The 19,668-nt window shown below is 48.2% G+C and overlaps 2 protein-coding genes across 2 annotated transcripts in view; both read left to right on the top strand.

Moving 5' to 3' along the window:
• The window catches only part of LOC125102614 (translation initiation factor IF-2-like), a 34,784-nt gene extending 28,346 nt beyond the window's left edge, over positions 1–6,438 (top strand). Inside the window, exons 2-4 of the mRNA XM_047733957.1 lie at positions 107–176; positions 3,874–3,955; positions 4,631–6,438. Of these exons, the coding sequence (XP_047589913.1) occupies positions 107–176; positions 3,874–3,955; positions 4,631–5,403 (925 nt within the window). The 3' untranslated portion in view covers positions 5,404–6,438. The remainder of the gene's footprint in view (positions 1–106; positions 177–3,873; positions 3,956–4,630) is intronic.
• Positions 6,439–10,392: 3,954 nt separating this feature from the next.
• Positions 10,393–15,419, top strand: SOX4 (SRY-box transcription factor 4). Its single transcript, XM_047734120.1, has one exon. It carries the CDS (start codon positions 11,216–11,218, stop codon positions 12,626–12,628), a length of 1,413 nt encoding a protein of 470 aa, XP_047590076.1. The 5' UTR covers positions 10,393–11,215; the 3' UTR covers positions 12,629–15,419.
• Positions 15,420–19,668: the final 4,249 nt, after the last annotated feature.

The following is a 19,668-nucleotide window of genomic DNA, read 5'->3' as shown; positions in this document are numbered from 1 at the left end:
GATGGAGATACAGATCTTCCACGGGTCCTGTTTCTCTGGAGAACCCTAATACGCCATCCCATGGCATTAGAATTACACCCTGCATGTGAACACCACACTTGTCCAGGGTCTACAGATCTGATGCTTATCCCACCCCCAACAAAATTTACAATCAGAAGCAACAGCGAAAAGCCAAGGTAAGCTAAAGAAGCAACCGACTGAAGGCCTCGTACGGTTGGCTGGTTTACTGACCAAAAGTACATAAATGTTGAAGCAACAGTAGAAAATGAAGATAAATGAGACTAAGAAAGGAAGAAAAAGGTGTAAACAGGAGAGCTAGCCAGGGAAGGCCAAGGACAGCAGGAAGGACAGAGATGAAAAATAACAGTGCTGGTGAGCAGCAAGTCCCCTGAGGGGAGAAAGGATTTCAGGAATATGTGGGGAAAGACAAAGGAGCACGACTTGCGTCTAGAGTAGGTAAGATGTCTGGAGTTACTGATGTCTAGCTAAAACCCATTATCCCCCAGGCACAGTGATGAGTGTATGGATTAAACTCCTAATGAAGACCCAGAGTCACTAAAAAAGGAAAACCATAAAACTTGCAGAAGAACACAGAGGCGGAACGCTCCTGGACATCAATCTTGGCAATGATTTGGTTTTGACCTGTTCCCAAAACCAAAGGCAACAAAAGCAAACAAACTAGATGGGACGACATCAAAGTCAAAAGCTTCTGTGCAGCAAAGGAAATCATGGGCAAAATGAAGCATCAACCTACTGCATGGGAGAAGAGATTTGCAAATCATCTCTCTGATAAGGAGCTACTATACAAAACGGATAAAGAACTCAGACCACTTCATAGGAAGAAAAAAAAACAAAAACAAAAAACCCTGATTTTAAAAAATGGCCATAAGTTATGAATACTTTTTTTTTTTTTTTCAAAAAAGACATAGAGATGATCAGCAGGTACATGAAGATGTTCAATGTTGCTGATTATCAGGGAAATACAAGTCAAAACCACAATAAACTACTTCACACCTGTTAGATTATCAAAAATACAGTAAGTGATGGAGAAGACATGGAAGAAAGGAAACTCTTGTGCACTGCTGGTGGGAATGTAAATTGGTTCAGTCTCTATTGAAAAACAGTATGGAGGTTCCTCAAAAAATTAAAAATAGAGCTGCCGTATATTCCAGGAATCCTACTTTTGGGTATTTATCTGATGACAATGAAAACAAGGACTTGAAAAGATATTTGCACCCCCACATACTCACCTTACTGCAGCATTAGTGACGGTAGCTGAGCTAAGTGTCCGCCAATGAAGGAATAAACAAGACGTGGTGCGTGTGTCCATATAATGAAGACCACACACACATAAAAAAAGAATGAAGTCTTGGCATTTGTAACAACATGGGTGGAACTTGACGGCATTATGCTCAGTGAAACAAGATAGAAAAACAAATACTGTCAGATCTTACTTATCTGTGGAATCTTAAAAAAAGGGGGGGTGGCACCTGGGTGGCTCAGTGGGTTGAGCCTCTGCCTTCAGCTCAGGTCATGATCTCAGGGTCCTGGGATCGAGCCCCACATCGGGCTCTCTGCTTGGCGGGGAGCCTGCTTCCTCCTCTCTCTCTGCCTGCCTCTCTGCCTATAAATAAATAAATTCTTTAAAAAAAAAAAAAAAGCTCATAGATACACAGAACAGAAACATGGTCTGAGGTTTGAAGGGGGGTGCGTGAAGGGGGTCAATAGGTACAGACTTCTAGTTATAAAGTAATAAGTCCTGGGGACATAATGTACAGCATAGTGACTATTGTTAATAATATTGTACTGCATGTTTGACATTAAAAGGGGTAAATGGGTGGGGGGGGGGGGATACCTTGGTGACTAAGTCAGTTAAGGTAAAGTTTCCTAGTCTTGATTTCAGTTCAGGTCATGACCTTGAGGTTCTGAGATTGACCCCTGAGTTGGAATCCATGCTCAGCAGGGAGTCTGCGTGTTTCTCTCCCTCTGCTCTCACCCGTGCTCATGCTCACACTCTCTCAAATAATTTTTTTTAAGAGCGTTTCTTTTTTTTTTAAGATTTGAGAGAGAGAGCGCGCGTGACAGTGAACAGGGTGGGAAGGGAGAGACAGCGAGAAGGAGAGAGAAGCAGACTCCCCACTGAGCATGGAGCCCCAGGCAGAGCTCCATCTCAGGACTCTGAGATCCTGACCTGAGCTGAAACCGAGAGTCAGAAGCTTAACTGACGGAGCCATCCAGGCGCCCTAAAAAGAGTAAATCTTAAAAGTTTCCAACACAAGGTAAAAATAGGGATGGCAACAGATGTTAACTAGACTTTCTCTGGTGAGCATTTTGCAACATACACAAGTAACAAATCACTAGGCTGTACACCTGAAACTAATATGGTATATATCAATCACACCTCCATTAAAAAAATTATAAACACTATCATGTCTTTGCAAAAAAAAAAAAAAAGAAGAGACAACCTTCTTGGGTGGATTCGTATCTTGGCATCTATCACAGGGCACTGAAGTTAAAACCACCTTGTCCTCTATTAATTACTGCATAACAAGCCACCCAAAACACAGTGATTTGAAACAACGATTTAGTATTCTCATCATCCTGTGGGTTTGTCAAGCTGAGGGATTCCTCTGCGGCATTCATCCGGGATCCCTCATGTGTCTGCAGTCATCTGACCAGCTCACTGAAGTCCAAGACAGCTTGGGTCACATGTCTGGAACGTCTGCATTGGCAAGGCATTTCAGTTTTCTCAATAGGGCCTTTTATCCTCCAGTAAGCTAGACTAGATTCTTCACAGCAAGAAGGTCTCACAGTGTCAAGAGGACAAATCCCAATATGGAAGCACTGAAAATTACCAAGGTGCTGCATGGGTCTCGCTTGCTAATGTCCCATTGGCCCAAACAATGGCCATATGACCAAATCCAGCATCAAGGGTTGGGCGGGGGCTAGGAGTTAGGGGAGAAAGTCCATGCGAAGGCAGGAATACCAGAAAGTTGATTTGTCACAAACAATCCACAACCCACTATAAATTTAAGAATTTGGGATATCAATAGTATTCCCAATACTTAGTACTTGCCTGATAAACACAGTCCGTAATTCACCCCTGGGCAGTAGTACTCCTTAGGGAGAAGTTTATAAATTCTACACATTTTGGGTGTTCTAGGGAAACAGTCTGCGGATGCACCTTTTAAATGTATATTGTTTTATTATAAATTATGCACCTTGTATTTTTCCTTTATAGGGTAGTTTGACCATTTTGTTGATTTCTATAAACATAACAGGTGCAAGTAGATTTTATTACCCATCAGTTTTCTTTCGGGGTATCAAAGTTACATTATTGAATAGTTGGTAGTCGAGCAGTGTTGGGGTCCAAAACTTGTGAAACTGACTGCAGTTTGAGTATTGAAGGACTAGCCGTCAGTTTTTTGCAGTCCCTGCTACCCAGACTGTCACTGAACTATTTGTTCAACAGTTACTGGTAATTTTTATTTGTGTGAGACTGTGGGACAAAACATGGTGGGGGGGGGGGCGCGGAGAGTGTGGGGGGAGGGGGTCTCGTGCTTCAGGAAACAGTGCAAAAAATCACAAAACCTTACTTTGCCAGCCCCACCTCTTCTCCAAGACCCACAAACGGTCTCAATGGCCCGCCTTGGCGTGGTGAAATTACTACATTATTGTTCGAACTGTGAACTTATTATACAACACCACACGGGATTCCTTTCCAGCTCGCGGGTGTAACCCAACAGATGGTGCCGTCCCGGAGCCCAGCAGCTGGAAGGGACCCAGGCTGCGCTCCGCACACAGTAGGAGCACCATAAACGTTGATTGACTGGGTTCATTGCGGCGGTTGACGGGAAGCCATCCCTTCACCAGGCAGGGTCCTTATCTCCCAACAAGCCCACACCCCTACCGAGAGACGGAGAGATCGGAGCAGATGGCTGCTCCCGGGTGCCAGGTGTGCAGCACGGACCGCGCGGTACTGGGCACTGAGCACTTCGGTCCCGGCCCCAACCCCACCCCACCCCTCTCCTCCCCTCCCCTCCCAAGAGCTCCCCCATCCCTGTCTGCACCACACGTGCTGTTAGGCCTCGATGGGATCCCGGGAGTGGAGGGATGGGAGCAAGAAGACCGGGTGCCTGGCGGAGCCCGTGCGTCCTGCCCCCGCTGCCCGCCACGCGCCCGCCTCTCTTCTCGACCCGCGTCACTTGGCCGCCCGAGCTGTCTCCGAGCCTTCCCACCTCCCCTCTTCGCCTTCGAGCGCCTTTCTTTCTCCCCCTCCTCTCGTCTTCTCTTTCTCTTACCTGACACTGGCTTCGCTGGCCTCTGCCCACTCCCCAGCGGCTTTCCCCTCCGCGCCAGACGCGCCCGCCCGCGCCCGCCCTCCAACTGCGGGTCAGCTGGTTCGCTAACGCGGGCTTAGAGTTGCTCTTGCTTAAAAGCGTTTTTCCGTAAGTGGAATCACCCGCTTTCCCCGCGGGGCTCCAGCTGTAGCTGCTCCGACCTGGCTGTTGGGGGTGGGGAGGCTGTGGGGTACCTGCATCCACACCGCGTGCTAGGGTCGCTGGGATAGTGTCGGGGCGCGGGGAAGGGGGGCAAGTAGGTACCCCCCATCCTGGACTCTTGCTCTCAGGCCTGGCTACTGCGCAAAGTCAGAGACCCACGAACCTAAAGGGGACAAAGCGAGCCGAAACCCTAGTTCTTCTAAGTGACCGCGCCTGGGGCGCAGCCTCCACCAGCCATCTGCCGGCCAGAACTCCCTCCTCTCGGCCCCGAAACCTGGGGCTGAATCACTGGGGGCGCCGGGTGCACCCCTTGGCAAGGTGCGATTTTCCCACCCCCTCCCCCCTCCCCGCGACTGGCGAGGGGCAACAGAGGGCACCGGCCCTCCTGCCCGCTCTGCAGTCCCTAGGGAGGGGACCCTTGAGGGTTCGAGTGCAACCGACTGTCAGCCTCCGCCCCCGGCCTCCGGCGTTCTCGTCGCCTCGCCTGACACGCGCGCACGCCCCGCACGGGCGCCCGGAAAGGCCAGGCGGCCGGGGCCTGCAGGCACTGGGGGCGGGGATGGCAGCGGGTGTCCGCGCGTGGCCGGCTAGCCGAGAGCGCGCAGGCGTGCGGAGCGCAGGTCGCGCGCACGCCAGAGGAGGGGGCGCAGGGGCTCTCGGTTCCCGGCAGTGGCGGGACCGGGCAACGCCACCGAGGGCCGGGCGGGCTCGGAGTCGGAGGAGGGGCGCGTGGGCCACCCCCACCCCGCCCTGGTCCCCGCAGCCCCCGCCGGTCGCGACTTCAAAGCAGGGCCGGGAGCGCGCGCGCGCCGGAGGGGCACGTCTTCCCGGGGGCAGCGTGTGCGCGCGCGTCTCCAGCTCCTTCCCGGCTCGTAAAACCTCCGCGGAAGACGGGTGTTAAAACGCTGCTGACAGGAACGCCTGAAACGTGTTTACAGTAGGAAAGACTTTCCTCCAAATGCACCGCCCGAGTCGATTCCAATTTATTTCCGCCCGGCGACTGTTATCGAAAGGCGAGGCGCGGCCGCGGCGGCGGAAGGAGGCCGAGCACCGGGAATCGTCGCCGCGTCCCCGCCGAGCCCAGCGCAGGGGCAGCGCCGTGCCTGCGCCACCGAGCGCCGCGTCCCCGGCCGAGGGAAACCATTTTTTAAGGGGGGGGGTGGCCTTAGCTCGTCCTTAAGGCGTTCGCGCCGTTTCTCCAAAGCCGCTGTCCCAAGCGGAGCGCGGCCGGCCGGGAAACCGCGTTCCGACTCGCTCGTGCCCGCTGCAGCAACACGATACGGACGTGGTAACCGATAAGCTCCGGGTTCGGTTACCGCGTCCAAACGGGAGGCCGGCCTTGGCCTCCCCGGTCTCTGCGAGGGTCTGCCGAGTGAACAGGAGGCGGCGGTTGGTTTGCCTTAAGTTTTGATTTATGGGAGAAATCATCTGAATTCACCGACACACCCTATTAACCGCTGATCGTTTAAATGCTACCTAAGGAAGGCAGAGTAAGGGAGGACGGTAGGGGTTCGGGAGGAGGAGGGGGCGAAGAAAGAAGTCTGACCATCCCCACGTTCTCCGGTCTCCGCGGGCGCAGGGAGGCTCAGCGCTGCCACCTGGCGGGTGCTTCTCCCCAGACTGGGAGCCCACCGGGCGCTGAGCCGACCCAGACTCCGGGTGGGTGTGCCTTGCCGGGGCCTGGTGAAAAGGAGCAGAAAAGCTCGAATTCAGGCTTCAGATCTACGTGACCCAGGCAGAAATACGTGTTCTGCTTGTGCTCGCGAGAAAATGGGAAGGAAAGGAAAAGGGAGTTTGGCATTGGCATAAAATGCTTGCTTAAGGCTACCAGGCGCTACTCAGCGGTTAGGAGGGGAGAAAAAGTGGTAAAAATCATTAGACATTGTTTGCCTCTTAGCTTATTCGAAGAGTGAAAATAAATCATGGATTTCATTTTGCCCCAGCCTCCTTATTTTGGTATTTTGTAAATAAGAGTCACTTCCATATGTTATTTTTCAATACAAACCCTGAAAGGGAAGTCCAGTTCTAATAAAATTTCATGAGCCCAAAAAGGTTGAAGTGGAAGTTGTATTTGCCTACTTGATTGAGAAGTAAATCAGCCTCCGTTGGAGGGTTCTTTTCCCTCAAGTGTGGAACTGAAAACCCTGGGCCTTTCAGTTGACAAAGTCCAATGACATCGAATTTCCCAGGGCTGCTTCCCAGCCTGCTAAAGTAACAAAGACGCGGGAGGGGGAGGCTCCCTACCCCCTCCATTTCATTTGAACTGAATACTTGTCAGGTTAGACCAGCTCCCACAATCATGGTTTCTATAGCCAAGCCAAGGCAAAATCTTGCAAATCAGCGCAAATCCAGGAGATTTGTTAAACTAATTTCCCTTCAGTCCCCCTACCCAATGCTATAGGAATATATTAAGCAGTGCGATAGAATCCTATTTCCATCTATACCCCATACCATTTTATGGATGTGAGAGTTCATGTCGTACAGGTGTGTGAGAGCAGAAGAAATGAATTAAGTGATATTACACCCCAAACAATTCCATTATTTAATGGAAAATAAGATAATTTACCTTCATTCAAAATTTGAAATGTCTAACATCAGGGCCAATAAAGACAATTAGTTTATTATTCTAAAACGGGATTTTTTTTTTTTTTTTTTTTTTTGCAAAATTATCTTGGTTTGCTGTTAACATGGCTTAAAGAGTAACATTAAGAATTACTTCATGTACTGCAAAGCCAGCAGAGGGAACAGTGAGTACTGATTTAGTAGGGGCCACCAAATATCTGGTATTTGGGGAAAAAAAATGTCAGTAACAAAGAACTGGTTACAAAGCGTATGAAGTTAGGTAATGAGAACAGAGAAATCTTTTCTCATTACTTGTTATTCAGAGGCCAAATACATTCCAGCATGCGTATGGTTGCTGAGTTGCTGAGAAAGATGGACTTTAATAAAAGCCATTTGTCAGCTGTTTTCTTACATTTGAGAAGAAATACTCACATAGAAGAACAAACCTGCTTTAAGAGCCCAAGCATTCATACATACTATAATCATAAAGCCAGGGAAAATTACTAATACCATATTTCTTCAGTTCTAAGCACCTGTTCTCTTCATGTTCAACATCTCTGGCATAAGGAAAGGTCTTACAACCAGGGGCATCTCAATGTCTCACTGGCAGTTTTCTTTCCTTAGCTGCATGTAACAATGGTGTGTCTTAAAATCTACTGGATTTGTTAAAATACAGAAAATACATTTCACAATAGAAATAGGCCAGTGGTTATTTTTTTCATGTCTACTTAAAAAAAAAAAAAAAAAAAGAAAAGAAAAGAAAAACTGTGTGCGGGGCTCCTGGCTGGCTCAGTCAGTAGAGCCTGCAAAATTCTCTTGATCTTGGCTTTGTGAGTTCGAGCCCCACACTGCGTGTAAAGATTACTTGAAAATAAAAATCTTAAAATAAATAAATAACTTGTGTGTTTTAAGCATAAACAAAATTACTAGGACTTCTTTGATGAAATCCCACTTTCCCCCATCATCTTCAGTGATGGAAGAAGCAAAGCTGGTTCTAAAAATGTAATCAGTTACACTGATGGTCACCTTGACTGACATCACAAACTAGCTACACACTCAAATCATGAGTTGGTACAAATTCCAAAGTAAATATTTATTTATTAATAAGTATTTACTCTTTTATTATCCTAGTGAAGATACTGACTTTATAAAGAACAGACCCTTTAGAGTAACTTCTCCATCAGAGTTTAAGACTGTTCCGGTGTCCTGGTGTGCACACCCAAGAAAATAAAATGCATGAGGACACACCCAACTTTGTTACATGCAAAAAAAGGTACCTGTGGGTTTCTGCTTGTTTGTTTAAGATTTGTTCCCCCACTCTAAAGGAAAAGTATATAAGTTGGGTAGTTATTGGTCAAAAATTATTTGCCTTAACTCGCAAAAACATTCTTGCTTGTGGTTGATCCTTACAGATCCAGTCCCAGATGTCTCCAAAGGGTGTTCTTTTCAGTAAAATTCTAAATCTGACAACCTGGGCCTCTGGCCAGCCTACATACTTTAAAAGTTTGACAAGATGAATAGAAACCTGCTGCCTAGCACTAGTCTGATCTGAATCAAAAGCTCACTTAATTATGTCGGGTTGGCCCTTACCTAACCACCTATCTCTGGCCTGTAGAAAAACAGTTGACTATTATGGCATTAATAAAGACCAATTTTTCCTAGAACTCTAATTTTCACACAGTGGAACAGAGGTAATTTTTGTGGCCAAATAAACATGTATTCTGATTACCTGGCAAATTCTCCACAATACTCTTCCCCAGAGTTCCTTTTGTCTAAAATCTTGAAGACCACAGGCTTGCCACTGTTGTCCTTGTATGGCGCATATAACATGATCTGCCATTACTTCTTAAATGGCTCAGTCGGTAGAGCATACTACTCTTGATCTCAAGTACCTGAGTTCAAACCCCATGTTGGGTGTGGAGCTTACTTAAAAAAAAAATAATCAGTGACCATCCTCAACTTGAGGCTCATGAACAACAATATGCTGATTCTACTAGAAGGAGTGTCTCTGGCATCTGAATTACCAAGAGAAAGATAATAGCATTCATGGAGGGTTTACAACACATCAAACTCACTGAACCCTCACAACAACCCTCCATAAAGTATCTCTTAGTGTTCCCATATCACAGATGAGGAGAACTGAGACTCAAGCATCTCTGCAGAGTACAAACCCAGTAAGAAGGACTAGCATCTAGGTCTAACATGAATCCAGAGGCGCCGGTGTCTCTTGCTACCAGTCACACCACAGCCGTCTTTCCCTTCGCCTTGGCCTTTTAGCTCAGTTTGATTCAAGTAGCATAGGAGGAATATATAGGAGAAAATATATAGAAAGGAAAGGAGTAAGAAGGGTTGGGGTGGGGAGAAAGAGAGCGCAGAAATCTTTAATTTTGAAAATGGGAAAACAAATATTTAGAAAGTAAAAATGACCCCAACCCTTTACTCCATGTTACCATCCTATACGAAACTCTATGGAAATTCTCCCCTTGAGTTAAGTAGGCAACACTGTGTAATGTGTTCCAACGGAAAGCTCCTGTTTGGGCTATCCAGGATTTATAGGGGAGTTTAAATCATTAAATAAGCATAGTTAACCCCTGTTTGGTTAAGAGAGCAAGCAATTATTGCAAAAATTCCTCTTCTCTGCCTTCCACAAACAGCACAAAAATTGCTCTGAAGGGATTTACACAATACATCAACATCTGTGCTGTACCTAGAGCTGTTAAAATAATTGTGATGACAGGTGTCTAGGTACCACTTTCTTAATGGTTTTCAATAGCCATTGATTTATTGTTGTGGCTTTCCTTCCCCCTTTTACATCCTTGGCTTTATGAAGGATCCGAGGAACAGATTTTGCACTCGAGGCTGATTCTTTATTCCAGTACTGAAAAGAACTAATAAAAATAATCACTTGGCTTTGAAGCAGAAAGCTTCCATTTACAGTATTTCACCCTTACCCTCCCCCCAACTTCCAAGCCCCTTGTTATCTAACATAATGGTTAGAATACATTTCCGTCTCTCCCCTTAATAATTTCATGCATTAACATCCTCTTTACACACCGCACGCGCGCGCGCACACACACACACACGCACACACACACAGCAAAAGGAAAAAAAGGCAGCAGAAATCTCAGCTGTACTTCTAGCCCTTTTAAAAAGTTTGCTCTGTAAATTGGAATGAGGTCAGATTTGGAGCTTCTCATTGCACGCGGAGATTATTATTGCATCGGGTTCCAAGCCAATGGGAAGGCCGGGGGAGGGGCTTGGCACGAGGAAACGTTGGTTACAGCGGCTGATTGGCCGCGGCCAAGACTGTGAAAGGATAAAGAGGCGCGAGGCGGAATTGGGGTCTGCTCTAAGCTGCAGCAAGAGAAACTGTGTGAGGGGAAGAGGCCTGTCTCGCTCCGGGGTCTCTAGTTCTTGCACGCTCTTGAAGAGTCTGCATTAGAGGAACTCTGCCATTACCAGCTCCCTTCTTGCAGAAGGGAGGGGGAGACATACATTTATTCATGCCAGTCTGTTGCACGAAGGCTTTTTGGCTTCCTACCTTGCAACAAAATAATTGCACAAACTCCTTAGTGCCGATTCCGCCCACAGAGAGTCCTGGAGCCAGAGCCTTTTTTGCTTTGCATGGTAGGGAAGGGACTAAGTGATAGAGACTATGTCGCTTTCCTGAGCTCCTGAGAGCGCTCGTGAACTGGAACCAACTGCTTCAGGGGAAGGAAAAAAAAAAAAAAAAAAAGACTTGCCTGGGAGGCGGCGAGAAACTTGCACTGGAAGCTTCAGCAGCCAGCATTCAAGAAACTCCTCTCCACTTTAGCACGGTCTCCAGACTCAGAGCCGAGAGACAGAGCAAACTGCGGCGCGGCGAGAGAGCGAGCGAGAGCGAGCAGCAGAGGGAGGGAGAGGAGACTCTCCAGCCTGGGAACTATAACTGCTCTGCAAGAGGCAGAGCGCTCCTTGCCCGCACCCTTTGGAGACTTTTCTCCCTGCGCCCAGCACCGCCCCGGCGAGTAGTGGAGGGGCCCGCACGGCCGCCGCGCGCGTCCTACCGCTCGGCGTGTGCTTGGCCCGGGGAGCCGGGAGGGCCCGGCGATCGCGCCGCTGCGGCCGCCGCGAGGGTGTGAGCGCGCGTGGGCGCCCGCCGAGCCGGGGCCATGGTGCAGCAAACCAACAACGCCGAGAACACGGAAGCGCTGCTGGCCGGCGAGAGCTCGGACTCGGGCGCCGGCCTGGAGCTGGGCATCGCCTCCTCCCCCACGCCCGGCTCCACCGCGTCCACGGGCGGCAAGGCCGACGACCCGAGCTGGTGCAAGACGCCGAGCGGCCACATCAAGCGGCCCATGAACGCCTTCATGGTGTGGTCGCAGATCGAGCGGCGCAAGATCATGGAGCAGTCGCCCGACATGCACAACGCCGAGATCTCCAAGCGGCTGGGCAAACGCTGGAAGCTGCTCAAAGACAGCGACAAGATCCCCTTCATCCGGGAGGCGGAGCGGCTGCGCCTCAAGCACATGGCTGACTACCCCGACTACAAGTACCGGCCCAGGAAGAAGGTGAAGTCCGGCAACGCCAGCTCCGGCGCCTCGGCCGCCGCCTCCTCCAAGCCGGGGGAGAAGGGCGACAAGGTCGGTGGCGGGGGCGGCCACGGGGGCGGCGGCGGGGGCGGGAGCGGCAACGCGGGGGGCGGCGGCGCGGGCGGCGGTGGCGCCAACTCCAAACCCGCGCAGAAAAAGAGCTGCGGCTCCAAAGTGGCGGGCGGCGCGGGCGGCGGGGTCAGCAAACCGCACGCCAAGCTCATCCTGGCGGGCGGCGGCGGGAAGGCGGCGGCCGCGGGTGCCGCGCCCTCCTTCGCGGCCGAGCAGGCCCTGCTGCCCCTGGGCGCCGCCGCCGACCACCACTCGCTGTACAAGGCGCGGACTCCCAGCGCGGCGGCGGCGGCGGCGGGCTCGGTCTCCGCGGCCGCCTCCGCCTCCTCGGCCGGCCTCGCGGCCCCAGGCAAACCCCTGGCCGACAAGAAGGTGAAGCGCGTCTACCTGTTCGGCGGCCTGGGCGCGTCCTCCTCGCCCGCGGGCGGCGTGGGCGCGGGCGCCGACCCCAGCGACCCCCTGGGCCTGTACGAGGAGGGCGGCGCGGGCTGCTCGCCCGACGGGCCGAGCCTGAGCGGCCGCAGCAGCGCCGCCTCGTCGCCCGCCGCCGGCCGCTCGCCCGCCGACCACCGCAGCTACGCCAGCCTGCGCGCCGCCTCGCCCGCGCCGTCCAGCGCGCCCTCGCACGCGTCCTCGTCGGCCTCGTCCCACTCGTCCTCGTCCTCGTCGTCGGGCTCCTCGTCCTCCGACGACGAGTTCGAAGACGACCTGCTCGACCTGAACCCCAGCTCAAACTTTGAGAGCATGTCCCTGGGCAGCTTCAGCTCGTCGTCGGCGCTGGACCGGGACCTGGATTTTAACTTGGAGCCCGGCTCCGGCTCGCACTTCGAGTTCCCGGACTACTGCACGCCCGAGGTGAGCGAGATGATCTCGGGAGACTGGCTCGAGTCCAGCATCTCCAACCTGGTCTTCACCTACTGACGGGCGCGCGCGCGGGCTGGGAGAAGAGGGCCGGGGGGCAAGAGAGGGAAGAAGAAAAAGAAGATTTAGACGAAGAAGAGAGAGAGAAAAGACAGAGAAAGAGTTGGAAGAGAAAAGAGGGAAAAAAAAAAAGAAAAGGAAAAAAAATGTGAGTGGGGCCGGCTTGCGAGGAGCGCGGCGGTGTTTTGGGGACCCGCGCTCCCATCCCCCACCTCCCCGGCCGCGGGGACGCGGAGGAGGCGGCGGGGAGACGAGGGGCGACCTTTTATTGTTGTTCTTGATGTTGTTGTTGATGGCAAAAAAAGCTACTTGGAGTTTCCTCCCCTCTGCCCGAAGAGACCCCCCCCCCCCATTCCAGCGAGCTTCGGGACTTGTCTGCTGTACCCCCAGCAAGAAGCCGACTTGGTAGTTTTTTCTAGAGACTGAAGGAATCTCGTCCCTTTTTTTCATCGCCCCCCCCCCTTGCTGTTTTTGTTTTATCTCATTTCTTGGTCAAGAGAGGAGGGGGAAAAAAAAAAGAAAGAAAAGAAAGAAACCCAACGCGCCCCTGGGGATTGAGTTCTCAGCAGCCCCCGCCATCCCCTCCCCTCCAAGAAGACAGAAAGCTCCGGGCGTGGAATTGGACGGACGGCAGATTTTGGGGGGGGGGGGGGGAAGGCTCGAGCGCCGGGACAGAGAGACTCCACGCTGGCGGATTCCCGTTTTTTGGGGTTTTTCTTCCTTTTTCCCTTCCTTTCCTCTTCCTTCCTTTCTTTTTTTTTTTTTTTTCTATTTTTTTTTTTCCCTTGCACCCCACCGCCCCCCACCCTCGGAGCCGGAGGAGGAGATGCCGAGTGCCCGGAGAGCCCCGTGGGGAGCCCGGCGAGGGGCACGGGGCGGGGCGCAGGGGGGGCCGCGGAGGAACTGGGACGGATTTGCACGTTCGGGGGCAGGTGGCGCGTCCTGGCGGCCCCCGCACCCCGCACCCCCGAAATCAGTGAGGTGAGACTCCGCAGCCCGCGGGCGTGCTGGAGAGCGGACTGTTTGATGTGGTGCCGGGGGCCGTGCAGGGGCGAGTGGTTTCGGGCGGGGGGGAAAAAAGAGGTTTTTTTCTTCTCTTAAAATCGGAATCGTGATGGTGTTGGATTATTTCACTGGTGGGGTTAATATAGCATGTTATCCTGTCTATCTTTTAAAGATTTCTGTATAAGACTGTTGAGCAGTTTTTAAAATAGTGTAGGATAATATAAAAAGCAGATAGATGGCGCTATGTTTGATTCCTACAACAAAATTATCACCAGCTTTTTTTCATTCTTAACTCTTTAAAGGATTCAAACGCAACTCAAATCTGTGCTGGACTTTAAGAAAAAAAAAAAACACAATTCAGGACCAAATTTTTTCTCAGTGTGTATGTGTTTATTCCTTATAGGTGTAAATGAGAAGACGTGTTTTTTTCCCTCACCGATGCTTCATCCTCGTATTTTTTTTTCCTTGTAAATGTAATCAGATGCCATTTTATATGTGGACGTATTTATACTGGCCAAACATTTTTTTTTCTTATTTTGTCCCTTTTTTACTTTAATCTTTGGTTTACTTTCTTTTCTTTCTTTTTTGACTTCCTTTATTTCTTTTTTTTCTTTTGTTCTTTTTTTTTCCTTTATTTTATTTTATTATTATTTTTTTTTTTTTGGTAGTTTGTTGTTACCCACGCCATTTTACGTCTCCTTCACTGAAGGGCTAGAGTTTTAACTTTTAATTTTTTATATTTAAATGTAGACTTTTGACACTTTTAAAAAACAAAAAAAGACAAGAGAGATGAAAACGTTTGATTATTTTCTCAGTGTATTTTTGTAAAAAATATATAAAGGGGGTGTTAATCGGTGTAAATCGCTGTTTGGATTTCCTGATTTTATAATAGGGCGGCTGGTTAATATCTCACACAGTTTAAAAAATCAGCCCCTAATTTCTCCATGTTTACACTTCAATCTGCAGGCTTCTTAAAGTGACAGTATCCCTTAACCTGCCACCAGTGTCCACCCTTCGACCCCAGGCTTACAAAAAGGGGAGGAGAATTAGCCAAACACTGTTAGGCTTTTAAGAAAAGAGAAATTTTTTAAATAAAATACCGTTCTGTCCAGAGGCTTTAAAACTGGTGCATTTACAGCAAAAAGGGATCCTGTAGCTTTAACTTGTAAACCACATCTTTTTTGCACTTTTTTTATAAGCAAAAACGTGCCGTTTAAACCACTGGATCTATCTAAATGCCGATTTGAGTTCGCGACACTATGTACTGCGTTTTTCATTCTTGTATTTGACTATTTAATCCTTTCTACTTGTCGCTAAATATAATTGTTTTAGTCTTATGGCATGATGATAGCATATGTGTTCAGGTTTATAGCTGTTGTGTTTAAAGATTGAAAAAAGTGGAAAACATCTTTGTACATTTAAGTCTGTATTATAATAAGCAAAAAGATTGTGTGTATGTATGTTTAATATAACATGACAGGCACTAGGACGTCTGCCTTTCTAAGGCAGTTCCGTTAAGGGTTTTTGTTTTTAAACTTTTTTTTGCCATCCATCCTGTGCAATATGCCGTGTAGAATATTTGTCTTAAAATTCAAGGCCACAAAAAAAAAAAAAAAACCCAAAAAAAAAAAAAAAACAACAATGTTTGGGGGGAAAAAAAAGAAAAAAGAAAAAATCATGCCAGCTAATCATGTCAAGTTCACTGCCTGTCAGATTGTTGATATATACCTTCTGTAAATAACTTTTTTTGAGAAGGAAATAAAATCAGCTGGAACTGAACCCTAAATCTCGACTTTTGTCATTATTCTATGCCCAGAGCCGGAGATTGGGAGGGCCCTCGTCCCGGGTGGACGCTCTCCCATCTGCTTTAGCTCTGAAACAGTAACTTCTCCAAGGGCAGCCTGTTCAATGCTATCTTCCTGAGGAATACCAAGTTCCTCTTGGCCAGATTTGGCCAGCTCTGACCCTGAAATGAGTATGTGTCAACTCTACACGCTTTCTAGGAATTTTCAGAGTTTACCACATTTAAATAAATGCCCTTTGTCTTGAAATTTTAAAAAGAGGGGGGAAGGGCAGCACGGAGAGGGTTCTTTACAGATGAAAACTGGCCGGCTGATCTGCATTTTAACCTCCTGTTCCTAAAACTGCTTTCTCCTTCCCCGGCCCCATAGTTACTATCCAGCCGTGGCTAGAATCGCTTTACACGGATCAAGAACAAATAAGCCTTTTAAATGATCGATATATTGTGGAGGAGGAAGCCATCGCTAATTTCGAAATGGAGAAGTTGTATAAATTTTTTCCTCCGAAGCAGAAAGGTTCACCAGGTGCTAGAAGATCTCCATTTTGTGCCATGCCCATTCTGTGGGTTCTTAATGTGAGAGAAATGCAGTAATAGGGAGGACCTGCAGAAGTGGGATCCCTGAGGACCGACAGGAAATCCAACCCCACCCCCCACCCCGGTTCAGTGAGAAGCACGCATTCAGCTAGGGGGAGATTTATACGTTTTATATGCATCGGACACAGCTGTATTCCTGAGGCCTGTATGCATGGAGGAAAAAGGCCCATTAGGACTTGGTTTGGAACCTGCCTCTTGCTAAGTAGCGCTATTTCCTGTTTACTTGGAGGGTTAACTCTTGCCATTAACTAACAAAACCCATTTTCACGTCCAAACGTTTGTTAATTAAAGGTGTGTGCTCCCTACGTCTTCTAGTTTTTTAGCACTGGAGACAAGGGGTTAAGGAGCAGACGTGTTTGGAAATAATCTTTAACCCTCAGGACTGCTTGTAGGTAGGGGAGTATCCTGCATCCAAGGAGAAGAGATTTGGGGAGACTAGTACAAAACAAGCACATTTTTTTTTGCTCGAGGAAGAGCAGTAATCTCTACTTCCAGAATAGTGTAACTGCTGTGTTTCAGTATAAGTTCACCTCTTTAAAATTATTACAGCTGCTAGTTTCCAATTTTTTTTCCTTGTATTTTGCTAACATAGTTTTAATTGCACTTGTGTTCTACAATGGTAAGAAGGTCTTAAGGTCTTTTAAGACCTTAAGAAAACATGGCAACTTGGGTCTCTTCAAAAACCTTTGCAATGGTGGGGGGGCGGGGGACTTTTTACAAAGTGCTTAAATTTAATTTTTGTTCCTTGTCCTTAAACGAAAATGTGATTGTTTAATTTTTTTTTTTTCAGATCCAAAGTATCAAAACCTTGACCTAAGTGAAGCCAGTGTGATACATTTTTTACATTTCATTTTGGAGGGTTCTCCTTCTAGAACTGTGTATTTCCCCCTTATTTTTCATGTCAAGGCAGAGGCTTTGAATATTTTCTTGAAGAACTTTGATAATGTTGCTGTAAAGATAAAGGCCTCAGTGTGTGTGTCTTCCTAGCAAGTGATGGAGAAACACTACTTTCCTCTCATTCACAGGGAATCCTCATGCACTGGGTGATATAAGGCACCATAAACCTGAAAAACCAACCAGTTGAGTACGGCTCTTTCAGAGCATTTGGATTGGCAGAAAAGAATAAATTTCAGATTTCTTTTTAAGGCCATCAGACCGTTTTCCCCCTAAATACACTGCTTCTGGCCTTTGGCTCCATCAGAAATGTGAACCAGTAGTAGACTTGCTGATGCCATTTTGTCACTTCCTAGCTGAGTACCTATAAGTGCCAAGAAAAGACAGAGCGTGTAAGCCGATAGGGTGGGCTGAGTGCCTGAAATGGCTTCTTGGATCTGTGCTCCAGCTGCTCTGGGGACTAGGGTGGGGGTGCTGGGGACGCTTGGGGATTCTGAAGAAAGTGAAAGCAAAGGGTTGGGAAGTAAAAGGCAACATAAGTTACTAAGTATTTCCTGTACGTGTAGGGTCCTCATGAATTAGAAACGGTGGTTTGAGGAATGCTAGGGGTCAGAATGTTTAATCATAAATTCAGAATAATTTAAGGATTCCATGGAGGCATCGGAAAGATCTTGTGTCCAGGGAAACTGAGAATTCTGCTAGAAATACAAATCCATCTTACCCGATCAGGTGTCTCAGGGTGGAAGGTTGGTATGCTTTATTTTTCTTGTGGTTTTGTTTTATGCCCCCCCCACTCCTTTTTTTCCCTTAGCATTTGAGGCCTATACACTACTTTTTTAACCCATATTTGCTAACATCTATCCTCACCCCTCCTGTCCATCCTGGAAAATTCTCTCCAGATGCATTTCTAGATCTTTTACTCTGGCTGTCTTAAAAAAACCAAAGTGGAGAAGGGGGTACATGGTGTTTCAGACTCAAAATCTACCAGATTCCCATCTATCCAGGAAAGAATGCGAAATTCACATGCTGCCCCTTGAGGCTTTTCACAAGATGGCTTTAGCCCCCCTTTCCAGTTCTCCAAAACTCCCAATGTAGTCAAACTGGTCTCCCATTCCACTGGAAGTCTTGGAGGACTGGAACCAGGCCTTAACTACTTCTGGGGTCCCCAGATCTGCCTTCCCTGGTTCAGCTACATATAACAAATGTTGTAAGACTTGTCTGTTGATTTCACATTTACATTGTTTCAATGGGGCCTTAAGAGCTTCCAAAATGGTTTTAAGTATTAGCCTGCTCACTATAGCAGCTGTGGTCAGTAGGGTCCCTGGACTTAAACCAGGCTGGGAATTCTAGCTCGGGGACTCTGATCAAATTTCTCAGCCTCTTTACACCTCAGTATTCTGTTAAATAGGAGGAATGCTCTCTGACACATAAGGCCATTGTGAATATGGAGCAAAATTACTCAGTGTAGAATACCGGTGTAATGCCTAGCATACCATAAGGGCTCATTCAATACTAGTTCCTTACAGTATGGGTGGTTATAGAAAAGACAGCACCTGCACAAGCCTGCTACAGTGCCAGCAACATACAAGACCCTAAGTTCCTAAAAATAAATGCCCCAGAATCAGTGTCTTCCGGCCTGGTCCATGAGCCCCTACATCAGAATCACCTGGACCTTCTTGTGAAGGGCAGAGATTATAAAGATGACCAGACTCAGGTTGGGCCCTAATTAACCCCCCCCATATTTGCAGTGTTCCCTACATTTGAGAATCCCTGCCCCCATGGCATTTTCGCATCTTCTCCCAGTAAGTGTGCTGCAAGGGATCACTACTCCCTTTCTTTATATGGAGAAATTGAGGTCAGAGTGGCTCAGTGACCGGTCTGAGGTCAGGAGGTCAGAAGTGAGAGAAAGGGCACAGAAACCCCTTCTTTTTCTTTTTTTCCATTTTATTTTATTTCTTTTCAATGTTCCACATTCATTGCTTATGCACCACACCCAGTGCTCCATGCATTACATGCCCTCCCTAATACCCACCACCGGGATCACCCAACCCCCCACCCCCCACCCCCTCCCCTCCAAAGCCCTCAGTTTGTTTCTCAGAGTCCACAGTCTCTCATGGAAACCCCTTCTTGAGCCAAGTTCTGATTTCAGTACTAGATGTCTTCACTTCAGTAACAGAGAAACAGACATTAGCCAAGGCCTTAGGCCTGTGGGCCCAGATTCTGTCAGCCCTCTGACTGGCGATCCACTTCACAAAGAGGCTCTCCTACTATCCTGGTTGAAAGAGCTAGATTAAGTGATGAGCCAGGGGCGCCTGAGTGTCTCAGTCGTTGGGCACCTGCCTTTGGCTCAGGTCATGATCCCAAGGTCCTGGAACCCAGACCAGCATGCTCAGTGGGAAGCCTGCTTCTCCCTCTCCCAGTCCCCCTGCTTGTGTTCCCTCTCTCCCTGTGTCTCTCTCTGTCAAATAAATAAATAAAATCTTTTAAAAAATTAAAAAAAAATTTAAGTGATGAGCTGGGTTGAATATTTGCATATATTCCATTTCAACCAAATGTGCTCTGATAAAAAAATGAACTCCGAGACTGAAGATTGGAAGAAGTAACTGAGACAGAGGAGAAGAGAAAGGTATAAATACAGAGAGCGAAACTTCTCTTTGCTGCCTCAAAGGCAGAGAGATTCCAGCAAGTGAAAAAATTGGAAATTATTCAGAGGAACGCATTCAGTCTTTATAGAGAGGGCCACAAG

The sequence above is a fragment of the Lutra lutra genome, chromosome 6 (assembly GCF_902655055.1).
Source record: "Lutra lutra chromosome 6, mLutLut1.2, whole genome shotgun sequence".
Taxonomy (NCBI): domain Eukaryota; kingdom Metazoa; phylum Chordata; class Mammalia; order Carnivora; family Mustelidae; genus Lutra; species Lutra lutra.
The sequence above is the reverse complement of the archived record's forward strand: the minus strand, read 5'-3'. Positions and strand labels throughout refer to the sequence as shown.

What these genes read in the sequence shown, in the direction of transcription:
- SOX4 (XM_047734120.1), top strand. Translation starts at nt 11,216, where the DNA reads ATGGTGCAGCAAACCAACAACGCCGAGAACACGGAAGCGCTGCTGGCC.